The sequence below is a fragment of the Cnephaeus nilssonii genome (assembly GCF_951640355.1).
Source record: "Cnephaeus nilssonii genome assembly, chromosome: 14".
Classification (NCBI taxonomy): Eukaryota; Metazoa; Chordata; class Mammalia; order Chiroptera; family Vespertilionidae; genus Cnephaeus; species Cnephaeus nilssonii.
Genome location: NC_137085.1, coordinates 27,938,656 through 27,952,442, shown reverse-complemented (window position 1 = coordinate 27,952,442; position 13,787 = coordinate 27,938,656). Strand labels below are relative to the sequence as shown.

At 42.3% G+C, this 13,787-nt stretch overlaps 1 protein-coding gene across 3 annotated transcripts in view; it reads left to right on the top strand.

Moving 5' to 3' along the window:
- ZCCHC7 (zinc finger CCHC-type containing 7) overlaps positions 1-13,787 on the top strand; it is a 203,136-nt gene that overhangs the window by 158,391 nt on the left and 30,958 nt on the right. For all 3 annotated transcript variants that reach the window (XM_079791264.1, XM_079791265.1, XM_079791263.1), the window contains exons 3-5: positions 7,302-7,345; positions 8,574-8,699; positions 9,723-9,893. In XM_079791264.1, coding sequence (XP_079647390.1) covers positions 7,302-7,345; positions 8,574-8,699; positions 9,723-9,893 — 341 coding nt within the window. The remainder of the gene's footprint in view (positions 1-7,301; positions 7,346-8,573; positions 8,700-9,722; positions 9,894-13,787) is intronic.

Sequence of the window (13,787 nt, the reverse complement as noted above, 5' to 3'; positions counted from 1 at the left end):
AACAGAAACTATGCAGGCCAGATGGGAGTGGCAAGAAATATTCAAAGTGATGAATAGCAAGAACCTACAACCAAGATTACTCTACCCAGCAAAGCTATCATTCAGAATTGAAGGTCAGATAAAGAGCTTCACAGATAAGAAAAAGCAAAAGGAGTTCATCACCGCCAAACCAGTATTACCGTATTTTTCGGCGTATAAGACGACTGGGCGTATAAGATTTTCCTGGGTTAAAAAGTCGTTTTATTCGCCGGAAAATATGGTAGTCCAATATATCTAACCCATTATATCTAATCCCATCAATATAGTCCAATATACCGTATTTTCCGGTGTATAAAACGACTTTTTAACCCAGGAAAATCTTATACGCCCAGTCGTCTTATACGCCGAAAAGTATGGTATATGAAATGCTGAAAGGTATTCTTTAAGAAGAGGAAGAAGAAGAAAAAGGTAAAGATAAAAATTATGAACAATAAATACATATCTACCAACAAATGAATCTAAAATCAAGTGAATAAAAAATCTGATGAACAGAATAAACTGGTGAATATAATAGAATCAGTGGCATAGAAAGGGAGTGGACTGACAATCCTCGGGGGGAAAGGGGAATGGGGGGTGTGGGAAGAGACTGGACAAAAATCATACACCTATGGATCAGGACAGTGGGGGCGGGTAAAGGCATGGGGGGGGTGGGAACTGGGTGGTGGGAGTTATGGGGGGAAAAAGAGGAACAACTGTAATAATCTGAACAATAAAGATTTTTTTAAAATAATAAAAAAATAAAAAATAAAGGACTGGTATTATCTGTATATCTATCTAATAATAGAGGAATATGCAAATTAGCCAGGACACCGTAACATCACGACCAAACAGCAGGGACCTGAAGCTGCATGGCGCCTGGCTGGTGCGAGGGACCTCAGGCTGCAGCCCCCCGCCCTGCAGGGCTTGACGGGGACCACAGGCCGCGCCCCCCACCCGGTGGGGCTTGATGGGGCACCTCAGGTCGTGCCCCCCACCCCAGTGCTGGGCTGGGGTACCTCAGGCCACACACACCCCCACCTGGCGGGGCTTGACGAGGGACCTGAGGCTGTGCCCCCCACTTGGAGGAGCTTGACGGGGGTGGGGCTGGCTGGGTCTGGGTCTCACACAATGGGCATGGGGCTGGCCGGGTCTGGGTCTCCTGCGTTTTTGAAGCGCGTGTGGGTGGTGGGCGGGGACTTGACTGTAGGTCCCACGGCGTGCCCCAGACTCGGACAGGAGGGAGATTTTCATATACATTTTACTAATTTTCTTTCATCTCTGGTACTTCTATTATAGAGAAAGGGCAAATAGCAATATTAAAATATTTCCTCTAATTAATCCCTTTTAATGTGCATGAATTTCGTGCACCGGGCCACTAGTGTGTGTGTGTGTGTGTGTGTGTGTGTGTGTGTGTGTGTGTGTATGTATGTGTGTGTGTATGTGTGTGTGTGTGTATATATATATATATATATATATATATATATATATATATATGCCTAATATGCAAATTATCCCCTCAGGAGTTCGACCAGGAGAACGGGGGTTTGATCGCTCGCTATGACGTGTGCTGACCACCGGGGGGCGGCGCGGAACGAAGGAAGGCCCCGGATGGCAGCTGGAAGGCCCTGATCGGTCTTGATCGCCGGCCAGGCATAGGGACCCTACCCATACATGAATTTCGTGCACCGGGCCTCTAGTATATATATATATATCAGCCTAAGTGACCGGACAACTGGCCAGTAGCTATGATGTGCACTGACCACCAGGGGGCAGACGCTCAACGCAGGAGCTGCCCCCTGGTGGTTAGTGCGCTTCCACAGCCAACCTCCCGCAGCAGGCCAACCTCCCACGGTCCCTCCCCCAGCCATCCAGCCCCGATTTGCCTCGATCAGGACTGGGTGAGACAACCCCGATCGGCCCCGTTCACCAGCTAAGCCAAGGGACCCCACCTGTGCATGAATTCATGTACCGGGTCTCTAGTAATATATAAAGAACTTTTGTGATTTAACAAAAAAAAAAACAACAGCCAGCCATCCGATAAAAATAACCCAGTTTAAAAACAGGCCAGAAATTTGAACAGTTTTTGAAAGAAGACATATGAATGGCAAATAAATGTATAAAATATGCTCAACATCATTAGTCATCAGAGTAATGTCCATTAAAATCCTAATGCACTACTACTTCACACCCATTTTAAGGCTAAAATTTAAAAGACTGACCATTTCAGCCTTGGCCAGGTGGCTCAGTTGTTCAGCATCATCCCATTTACCAAAAAATGGCAGGTTCGATTTCCAGTCAGGGCACATAAGTAGGTTGCAGGTTCAATCCCCAGTTGGATTCCATGTACTGAAGACAACCGATTGATGTTTCTCTCTTGTTCTCTCTCTAAAAATAAAAATAAAAATGCATAAAATAACATCAGGTGAAAATAAAATAAAAGACTGACAATTCCAGGTTTTGACAAGATTATGAAACTACTTGAACTCTCAGACATTGCTGATGGTAATTACTATGGCATAACCTCTTTGGGAAAATTTGCCAGTTCCGTATAAAGGTAAAGATATACTTACCATGTTTAGTAACTACTTCTAGGTATTTTTCCAAGAGAAATGAAAACTTATGTCAATTAAAAGGAAGACTTTTGCAGAATGTTTATTGCTTAATTCATAACTGCCCCAAATTGGAAACAACCTAAATGTTCATCAGGAGATGAGCAGCTAAACTATTATATCCAGACACTAGAATACTGCTCAGCTATTAGAAAGGAACAGACTGCTACCCAACAACATGGATGAATCTCATAAATAATTCAGAAGTAAAAGAAGCCAGACACAAAGTTGTATATGATATACTAGTAGCCCATTTGCAGGATTCAATCCTGCAAGCGGCCGCTTCGGCCGCGTGCACTGCCGCTGCCGCAGCCGTTGTGGCCACCACACCTGCACCCGCGCCGCTGCCGCCCGCCGCACTCCGCCCCGCCGCGCTCCGCCCCACCGCGCCCCGCCCGTGCTTTCCCTCTGGCAGCCACCTTGCTTTCTGCTTTTCCTCCTTCCTTCTAAGTTGTCTTCAGGCTTCACTCCTCCCTCCCTCCGCATATGCAAATTAACCGCCATCTTTGTTGGGTAATTTGCATACTCGCCCTGATTGGCTGGTGGGCGTGGCTTTGGCTGGTGGGCGTGGCTTTGGGTGTAGCGAAGGTGCGGTCAATTTGCATATTACTGTTTTATAAGGTAAGATGATACTGTTTATACAGGGTAAGGCAAAAGGAGGTTTACAGTTGCTCATATGGAAAATAATACAATCTATAATAATAAAAGGGTAATATGCTAATTAGACCGGACAGCCAAACAACCTTCCAGACATCATTCCAGACATCCTTCCCGACAAAGCTGCGGCAGTGGGGGCCAAGGCAGAGGCAGTTAGGGGCGATCAGGCAGGCAGGCAGGCAGGCAGAGAGGTTAGGGGCCATCAGGCAGGCAGGCAGAGAGGTTAAGGGCAATCAGGCAGGCGAGCAGTTAGGAGCCAGCAGTCCTGGGTTGTGAGAGGGATATCCGACTGCCCCCGATGGGTCCCGGATTGCGAGAGGGTGCAGGTCGGGCTGAGAGACACCCCCCACACCCGTGCATGAATTTCGTGCACCAGGCCTCTAGTAATTAATAAGTAATAATACAAAAATAAACTGTGTTTCACACACAACTGTAAACCTACTTTTGCTCCACCCTGTATGTGGTCCTAGAACCAGCAAAATAATCTATCATGACAGAAAGCAAATCAGTGGTTGCCTAGGGTAGGGGATTGACTGCAAATGTGCACAAGGTAACACCTGGCATATTTGGATGATGGAAATCTTATACATTTGATTTCTGTGGTGGATACATAGATTTTACATTTGTCAAAATTCATCATACTGTATTTTTTACATGGGTATATTTTATAATACGTAAATTACACCTCAGTAGCATTTCCTTTATGGCACAGCCTTCTCTGACTTTTTTCCCCCTTCTCCCTTAAATTTAGACATCTCTAAATTTATCATAGTATTTTTGTATTCTTTGTTCATTTATCTCCTTGTGTTTTACTGGGCTATACACTCTTATTCATCTTTGTTTACACTATTTCACCTTGCTCCTTGTAACCTTTCAGTATGTTTGTTAAACTGAGTTGTTTTAATGCAAAGAAAGAGTTATCGGCTATTGCTATTACAGTTCTGAAGTCTGAAAAGAATCACAGGCCTAGATATTAGCAAAACAAGACTATAAGTCAGCTAAGAATTTATATTAGGCATCTTTAGGGCAATCCCATTTTATACTCATTGCACCGGGTGGAAGATGGAAGATGAGTACAACTGAGCCCTGTGGGAAGTTGGCTTTAAAGCAAGGCACCGTGTGCCAGTTGCAAAGCCCCGGAGGATGTAGGTAACTAGATTAAATGACAATGTTTTTTATTTCAGAATGAATGAAATTCTGGTTAAATCACATAAATGTTGTGCTAAAAGTTACCATGGGTACCATTAATAAAATCCCTTATTATACAGACCCAGAGAGGATAAATACCTGCCCAGAGCCACACAGCAAATGATAGGGTTAACCCTTTGCACTCGCTTGCTTTCTTCTCGATTCCTTTATTCTAATGCTAACCGTGTCGAGTCACACTCGACATCCGAGTGCAAAAGGTTAAAACTGGAACCTAGGTTTCTACCGAGTTCCCATACCCGATATTTTGCACAGTGGAGAACTAGCTGCCTGTGGAAATTCTAATGAGTTGCCCCATATTCAAAAGCTCTCATTAGGTTGGTACTTGGAGTTAAGCAAACAGGATAGATAAAAAACCAAGGGCAGGAGTCAGCTGTCATTTCCAAGATGGAACCATGGGTAGGGGGAAGAGTTGATTTATATGTTCTTGATTATGTTCTTGTTCATTTTCCACTAAGAAGTCTGATTTAATCTCCAGTTGAAACCTATTTTGTGTACTTGTGGATAGATTTTCCAAAGTTTGTATATACTGTAGTTTGTTGAAGAGAACTTAGTGCATACCCAGAACATTGATGAATTCTAAGTGGAGTGGATCTCCCTCTCTCAAACCTTCCTTTTTTCACTGTTCCCTGTTGTGTGTAAATTTATTGTGGATAGAGGGTGGCAACAGTTGCTATTTTGCATTTCACTGGTTTTGAATTTCATTTTTTAAGGACAATATGAAGGCAGTTTTATAATTAAAGTGAGTTTAAGCGGTCATTTTGAATTTTAATGATGAAGGACATTGAGTTACAAAAGGCAGCTTTGAAAGCTACAGCAAAGCTTGCTCCTTAGATGAATCCTTTGAATGAAAGAATAATAGCATGGACGGTGATGATGAAGAAATGGGAACTGCTGCTATTTAATGTATTCTCCACTCTCAATATATGGATGCAGCCTCCAAATTTTACAAAGGAAATAATCATCAGCACAGCATCTCTGCTCTCCTGTGGATTGGTCTTTTTGTAAAGCAGCCTCTTGGGTTTTCTCAGTAAAAGTATTTTATTTTAAAATATATATCTCTAAACACTTACTCCTGGTAGGCCTGAGAAAATGTAGATTACTTCATGTCTCTTCAAAACTCCTTTCAGAGAAAAGAGTCAAGCTCAATTTGTGTTTTTGAGATAGAGAAGAAGAGTAGATAGGAGGAAAGAGGAAATCTTAACTTTGCTTTAGGGGAGAAAAAAGTCTTTCAGTCCTTTGTTGACTCCTTAGCTTCTGCATTAGTCATATGTCCCTTCCTCCTGGGCATAGGTGGACCAAAGGAATAACAACCATGTGCTGTTTTGTAAAGGAGCAGTGCAAAGAGAAGAAAATAGCAGATAAAGAAAAATGTAGGGCTCCCCACCCCCACCCCGGGTTTTTTGTTTTATTTTTAGATCGACCAATGGTTTCAGGATATTTGGTCTCCTCTTGCTTTTGTACTTTACTATTTTTGATGCTAGTTAAAAAAAAAAAAAAAAAAAACAGTACTGAATTCTTAGCCCTAATCATGAGATAGTGTTCAAAATCCAAATTTTTTAAATGGTAAAATGAAAGTCAACTACAGTGGGAAGCTAGTGGACACAGTTAATCCTGATTTTGGAATGAAAAAATTCCGTAACTACTTGGATCCAAAATGGTGGGGGGAAGGGAAAAGGCTGTGAGTTAACTGACAATGAAGAGCTTAGTAAGAGAAAAAACAAAATGTGGGAGCACTCAGTAATGAGTAACTCACTGAACAGGCAAAGGTCAAGGTTTGTATACCAGCTTAACAAAGGGGAGGATTTAGGGCTTCAGAAGGTAGGTTTTACCCTGGCCAGTGTGGCTCAGTTGGTTGGACCGCCTCGCATGCTCCAAAGGGTTGCTGGTTGGATTCCCCAGTAGGGGGCGTGCAGGAGGAGGCTGATGGATGTTCTGTTCTCTCTTGGATGCTTCTGTTTCTCCCTTTTCCTTCCTCTATCTCTAAAAATCAATAAAAATGTTTTTTTTAATCAATAAAGAATATATAAACAGAATATGGAAAGTTTGATGATGCTTGTTTATACAGTTTTTTTGGAATGTCCCTGTTACCCAAGGTCAGTGACTTCCCTAACAGGACACCTGCAGTGGTGGTGGGGGGTCGCTGACTCTCAAAGCTCTGCTATAGTCAGATAAGGGAAGTTCAGGTAAAAATCTCTTTCTGCTTTTGTTTTAGGTTTTTGGTCTCTTCACTGATCTATAATAATAAAAGGGTAATATGCTAATTAGACCAGACGTCTTCCAGACGTCCTTCCTGATGAAGCTGGGCTGGAGGGAAGCCAGCCGGGTCCCAGGTGTCTGCGGGTGGCCCGGGGGAAGCCAGCCCGAGTCCTGGGTGCTGGAGGGAAGCCAGTGCCGGCAGCCCGGGTGCCGGAGGGAAGCTGGTGCCGGCAGCCAGGGGGAAGGGAGGCCTACGGAGGCCTACTCTTACATGAATTTTTGTGTATTGGGCCTCTAGTTTTCTTATATTTGTTTATAGTTTCATAGTTTTCAAAGCATTTTCACATATCTCATAGGATTCTGTTTTTAGGTAGACAGGGCAAATACTATTATTCCCATTTTATGGGTAAGAAAGCTGAGGTTAAGAGAGGTTAAGTATTTTGTTCAGAGTCACCAAGTAATAATGATCCAAGGTACAAGGTTAAGGTATTCACATCTCTCACTATACCTTTGAAGTTCAATTTCAGTTCTAAAAAATTAAATAATTTATTGTCAATCTATAAGTGCTTTTAAAGATGTCAAAGATTAAGTAACATTTTATTTATTTTGTAGGAGAAGATGGTGTAAACTGGTTCATCAGTGACAAAGATGTTGAGGTAAAATTGTTTTTGATCTTATAAATAATAGATTAATAGTTTTTTATTCCTAATTTTCTTTCACTTCATTATGATAACTTAATAAATCTTTTAAAAATAGAAACAACCTGAGTATCTTGTAAGAAAAAGTTTTATTTCAGTTTATGGGTAATTGAATTTTGGGAGGCATGGTTCAGCCTTGATTTTTGTCAGTCACTTAATTACCGTAATGAGTTAGTTCCCATTCCTTTCTGTTTCTTCTCTGTGGTGGTTAGTCCCTCTCAACTCATATTGCCTGGTACCATTAAAAATCAACACCGGAAATAACTGCTTCTTCAGTGTAAGGAAATGGTTAGGCTATATTTAGGATGTGGCAGGTGTTTATTAGTCTTAATTGTGGCAGATGGCTAGAAAAGAGAATAATTTTACAAGTTGGTAAAAGAGAAGTTTTAAGAGATAATTAGATTATGACATCTTGGAGTCTACTTGGCCAATTCAGCAAAATAACAAGTAAAAGATAAAAATTTTTTCAAAGATGGAATTCTACCAAACAAGATAAAAGCATAGTTGGTATTTACATATTCCTCTCTAGATATCCATATGATGTGCTTTGCTAATATTTTCTTGCAAGATACTAGCTTTTGGCTAGAATATGGGACAGCTAGCTAGCATTGGGTCATTGTAGGTAGAATGAATTTTTAAAAGGACTCTGGTGGGAGGAAATTAATATCATTCTCTCTTAAAAATTATAATTCAGTTTATAGGCAGTAACCCTAGGCTATTCATTAGAAGGAATGTATTCATTAGCTATATAGTTTTATAACTTTATAAAAGAGAAATTCATTTTAAAAAAACACCATTCCCTAACTAAAAACTTAAGCAAGCTTCGCATTCAGAAAAATGTGGTATATATTCAGATATAGAAGTCAGCAATATCTTTGACTCCGAATGCCACCAGCATGTCTGATGCACATCAGTGCCCTTGCTAGGCCCGAACTGTAAGCAGAGAAAGATACAGAAGAAATGGAACCATTTGGAGAATGTAAAAGAATGGAGGGAAGGGGCAGACAAAAAGTAGAGTTGTCTTTCCAGCACACCTTTTAGGTTTTTCTAACTCCTTTTAAGAACACAGTGTTCCATGTTGCTGGGTTCTAAATTGAACTGACTATTCTACCTACAATGACTATTAACTCTCTTGAACAGTATGAAATAATGTTTTTTAATTCTTTATTTTCCCTCCTCCCCTTAGGCCCAGATATGTAATAATAGATCATCTGGAAGATGGACCCACCGATATTATACAGCAAACAAAAACGTCACCTGTAGAAATTGTGACAAATGTGGCCATTTGTCAAAAAATTGCCCCTTTCCACAAGTATGTGAAATATGTAATGTTTCTTTCTACCTTATTAAAATCAAAATCTTAGGATTGAAACCCTATAACCTTAGAATTCAAATCTTAAGTAATATATGTGTTAAATTTCTTGTTAATATTATTATGCAGGCAATAGCCTAGAGTAGTAGTAGAGAAAGAACAATAAATTTAGTCAGAAAAATCTGGACTCCATTTCAGCTTCCCATCAGTAGTTGGACAACTTTAGGCAAATTCTTTAATTCTCTGTGCCTCTGTTTTCTTATCTGTAAAACAAGAAGATTGAATCAGATGATTCCTGAGACCCTTTTCACTTCTAAACCTTCTACTTTGAGACAGCTATTTCATCATTAGAGAATTTTCCTTGTTAGAAAATCATAATTTTAGGCATTGATAGATGTTTACTGATGTAAATTATATTAAACAGATACATCAACCTTTGGAACAACACAGAATTAAAGATCTTAGATGTTCCCTGACACATACTAAGCCTTTAACAACCATTTCTATTACCTACTCCCTCTTCCAAATGATTGTCTTTCAAATTTTTGAGACAGCTCTCATGCTTCTTCTTTGTCTTTGCTTCTCTAGGCAAAGCTATCTCTTTCTGTTCCTTCGAGGACTTAGGTTCCAGGTCCTCAGCTTCCTACTTTTCCTTTCAGACACATTCTACTTTGCCAATGTTCCTACAAGACAAGGCATAAGAAATAGATGCCACCTGATACTACATGCAGATTAATATGCCTTTTTGGCAACCAGAGGATACAGATAGCTTGTGTTAAAGTTCTGATTTCAGCCATTTTGTTTTACTTTATAATTAGGCTCCAGATTTTACCTTCATTGAGGTCTCAAATTAGAAGTTACTTTTTTTTGGGGGGGGGGGGGCAAATGGTAAGATATGTACACATATAATACCTCAATAAAAAAAAAGTTACTGTTTTGGAATTATACAGATAAAGAAAAATTAATCTGCTGTTTAAGACTGAGTATTTTACTAAAGACATTTTCTGTTTGTCTGCCACATAGAAACTCCGTGCCTGCTGCCTCTGCTCCGAGAGAGGACACCTCCAGTATGCCTGTCCAGCCCGCTTTTGCTTAGACTGTTCTTTGCCTATGTCTTCTACTCACAGATGTCATGGAAGACCTTCCTGGAAAAAACGATGTGACCGATGTGATATGCTAGGCCACTATGCTGATGTAAGTATCCTGCATATAACTAATTTGTCAGGCTTTGGGGACAGTGTGCCAATTTGTGACTATCTGTCAGCCTACCTAAAAGAATGTTTACTCTGTACTATATATAATGATAGTCATGGCCCTTTGGCCTCTAATAATGTAAAGCAGTGCTCTAATGTATCAGGATAGGGATGCTATGGAATGGTTCATCAGAAGGCAGAATCAACAAGTATGTAAAACCCTGCTAGCCCCTTTTGCTTAATGTGCTTGCTAAATAAAACTTGAAATTAAAGAGGTGTGTAATAAATAATATGTCAAATTTATGTACCTAGTCATGGTTAGGTGGATGAAAATATATACACACTTAGCAGTTGTGTACAGGGGTCCATTTGAAATCTGGTTTGATGCTGCTTATTGCAAGAAGGACAAGCCATTAATTGATTGTTTAGTTTTCGTCCTTCCTTCATTCCTTTCTTCCTTCCTTCCTTTCTTTAAAATCCTACCTTATAATAGAGAAACATGCAAATTGACCGCACCTCCACTACGCCCACAATTGGGCCAGCAGGAGGCTGGGGGGCGGGACTCGGGTGGCCTATCCGGCCGTTGAGAAGATCAAGATGGCGGCAGCCCAGTCCTCTTAGTTCGGGGGTCCCTGGGGAGATCGCTGCCCTGGGGAGGTGAGACATGGCTGCCCAGACGCTCAAGAGGGTATGGGGAGATCGGCCAACTGGGGGGGCGTGGCCGGGCCTGTCCTGGGGGTCCCGTGGGCGATCGGCAACCTGGGGGGGCGTGGCTGGGCCCATCGCGCCCCTCCGGGGGGTCCCGGGGTCCCGGGGGGCGATCGGCAACCTGGGGGGGCGTGGCTGGGCCCATCGCGCCCGTCCCGGGGTCCCGGGGGGTGATCGGCAACCTGGGGGGGTGTGGCCGGGCCCATCGCGCCCCTCCCGGGGTCCCGGGGGGCGATCGGCAACCTGGGGGGGCGTGGCCGGGCCCATCCCACCGCTCCCAGGGGTCCGGGGGCGATCGGCAACCTGGGGGGGCGTGGCCGGGCCCATCCAGCCTCTCAGGGGGGTCCCTGGGGAGATCGGCACCCCGGGGAGGTGAGGCGGGACTCGCCCAGCCGCTCCCAGGGTCCCTGGGAACATTGCAGGCATGTGAGACCCAGACCAGGCCTCTGGCCACAGATTCATAGCTTTGCGGAGACCTAGGGCAGGGATCTGCCTCATCTGCAGAGAGACAGAGGTTCTGCAGTGCCCCCAAGACGTGGGTGGGCCCAGCCAGGGATCAAGGGGCATGGAAGGACTCCTGGCAGAGGGCCAGGACCCTCACCCCTGAGGCGGGGGTTGAGGGGTGGTGCCACCTCAGTGGAGGGGTGCTGCACTGCAGGGTACTGGACTGACTGATGTGATTCAGAGAAGCTCCCAGTGCTAATGGGCCTTGCTCAGGCGGCCTTCACACTTCAGAGGCAGTGACTCCTGCTCCTGCCTTGACCCAAAAGCAAGCTCGCTACACCCTGCCCCATAGCAGAGCATGCCTAGGCAGTGAGTGGGAAGCCTTCCACCTGCTTCGGAGAACGGGGGGCAGTAAAGAATGGGGGGAGAGGAAAGAATGTGGAGCCTCCGCAATGAAGAGGTGCTTGAGAAAGAGGCTCGGAAGCCTGACTGGAAGGTTTGTTCTGTTTGCTGGGCCGCTGCCCCTTAGGAAGCGCAAAGAGCATGGCTCTGAGGGCTTCCTGTGTGCTGAGTCAAGTTCCACAGCCAACTGCAATTGGCCTCAGTTTCCTGGTCTGTAAAATGGATTAAGCGTGTCCCAGTGCCTTCACTCAGCTTTGATGGCCAAATCAGATGTGGAGAAAACGGTGTGTTGTTTTAATTTGTGTTTCTTAGGCCACTAGTGATGTTGAATATGATTCTCAAGACTAGAGAATATATAGAACATAAAGATAAAAGTTGTCATTTCAGCGTGGGGAGGGGTGTGGGATGGGAATGGGGGGATGAGGACAAATATGTGATACCTTAATCAATCAAGAAATTAAAATAAAAAATAAAAAAAGTTGTCATTTCATTTCAAAGTAGTTTAAACATTTTTTTCCAATATTTACTAAGTCTTAAAATAGTAAATCCTAATTTGTTGTTGTTTTATACTATTGTTCTCTGCATTCAGATGCCAAATATAATTTTCTTAGCAAGATTTTCCTGTTTGGCAGTTACGTTTAATAGCATATTTTTTTTTATTCTTTTCTTCCAAAGAGTTCTTACAAATATGATTTTATTTGCCTGTTGTAACAGAACAGGCTCTGATATTATCATGAGCATTGTTGTTGTTTTTTTACTAAGTATTTTAGTACAGACCAGTTAAGAATGATTTGTAAAAGGTTGTATAATCAGCTGAGAATTAAATCTATAGCCCATTCTGCTTAACGTCTTAATTTTGGCCTCTATTGTATGTTAAACTCTTTATCTAAAATGGCCTTGAGGATTAATAACCCCAGTGAATATAAGTTTTTACAATAGTGTTAGGCTGTGGCCAACTTCAGAGATGACAGCATCCTTTCCCCTAAGTTTCCTAAGACCGACTGTCATGTTTTTTTGGTAATTACATGCTGAAGGTTCCGGACACTAATTGATCTTTTCCCAGTGTGCCCAACTGATATAGCATTCCCTTGGGGCCGATTCAAACCTGGGTCCCACTGACTCCTTCTGAAGAAGCTTAGAGTCTTTCCACTGTCCCGGAAGCTCTTCATGAAGATTTACTTAGAAGCGAAGTCATTCTGGACGCAGGTTCCTAGAACTATTTAGCCAGTCCCATCCATGCTTTGAATGTCTTGAAACACCTGGCATTCCACAGAAAATATTCTCCTGCAACCCTCTCAAATGCTTGCTGCTCACTCTTTCTTGACTCACATACCTCTAATTAGATTGATTGATCAGGATCAACCTCTTTCTCACTTGCCATGGCTGCTTCTGAATCATTACTCCTCTCTCTCTCTCTCTCTCTCTCTCTCTCTCTCTCTATATATATATATATATATATATGTATATATATATATATATATATATATATGTATGTATGTATGTACGTATATGTATATATATGCATATATATAATACATATATATATAATACATGTATATATTTCAGAGAGGAAGGGGGAGAGAGAGAGAAACATCAATGATGAGAGAGAATCATGGATCAGCTGCCTCCTGGGGATTGAGCCCGCAACCCAGGCATGTGCCCTTGACCGAAATCAAACCCAGAACCCTTCAGTTCTCAGGCTGATGCTCTATCCACTGAGCCAAGCCAGCTATGGCATTACTCGAGATATCTTTGATTTATTTAAGGTTCACAACCTCTGACGATACTGTCCTCCACCCTTTGTCATTTTCATCTTCTCTCCTTCTGGATTTTCTGCTAATTCACAGAGGATTTCTGAAGCCCTGGATAACTATAGATGCCCTAACCTCCTATAAATTAAGGAGATCAAGAAACTCCCATTTTGACACATATGTAATACCTTAATCAATAAAGAAATTTAAAAAATAAAAATAAATTTAAAAAAAGAAACTTCCATTTTTACTGTATATATCCTTGTAGCCACACCTCAGACCTCTCTGCAATGCCAGAGTACCAGTTATATGTGCATAGAGAATTTATAATGAAAACTGATGAGTTGTATTCATATTTTTGCTATAATGAAGAATATGAATTTTCTGGCCCACTGATGTACCTGTAGCTCAATGGTTGAATGTAAACCTATGAACCAAGAAGTCACAGTTCGATTCCCAGTCAGGGCACATGTCCAGGTTGTAGGCTCGATCCCCAATAGGAGGCTTGCAGGAGGCAGCTGTTCAATAATTCTCTCTCATCATCGATGTTTCTATCTCTCTCCTTCTCCCTTCCTCTCTTTGAAATCAAT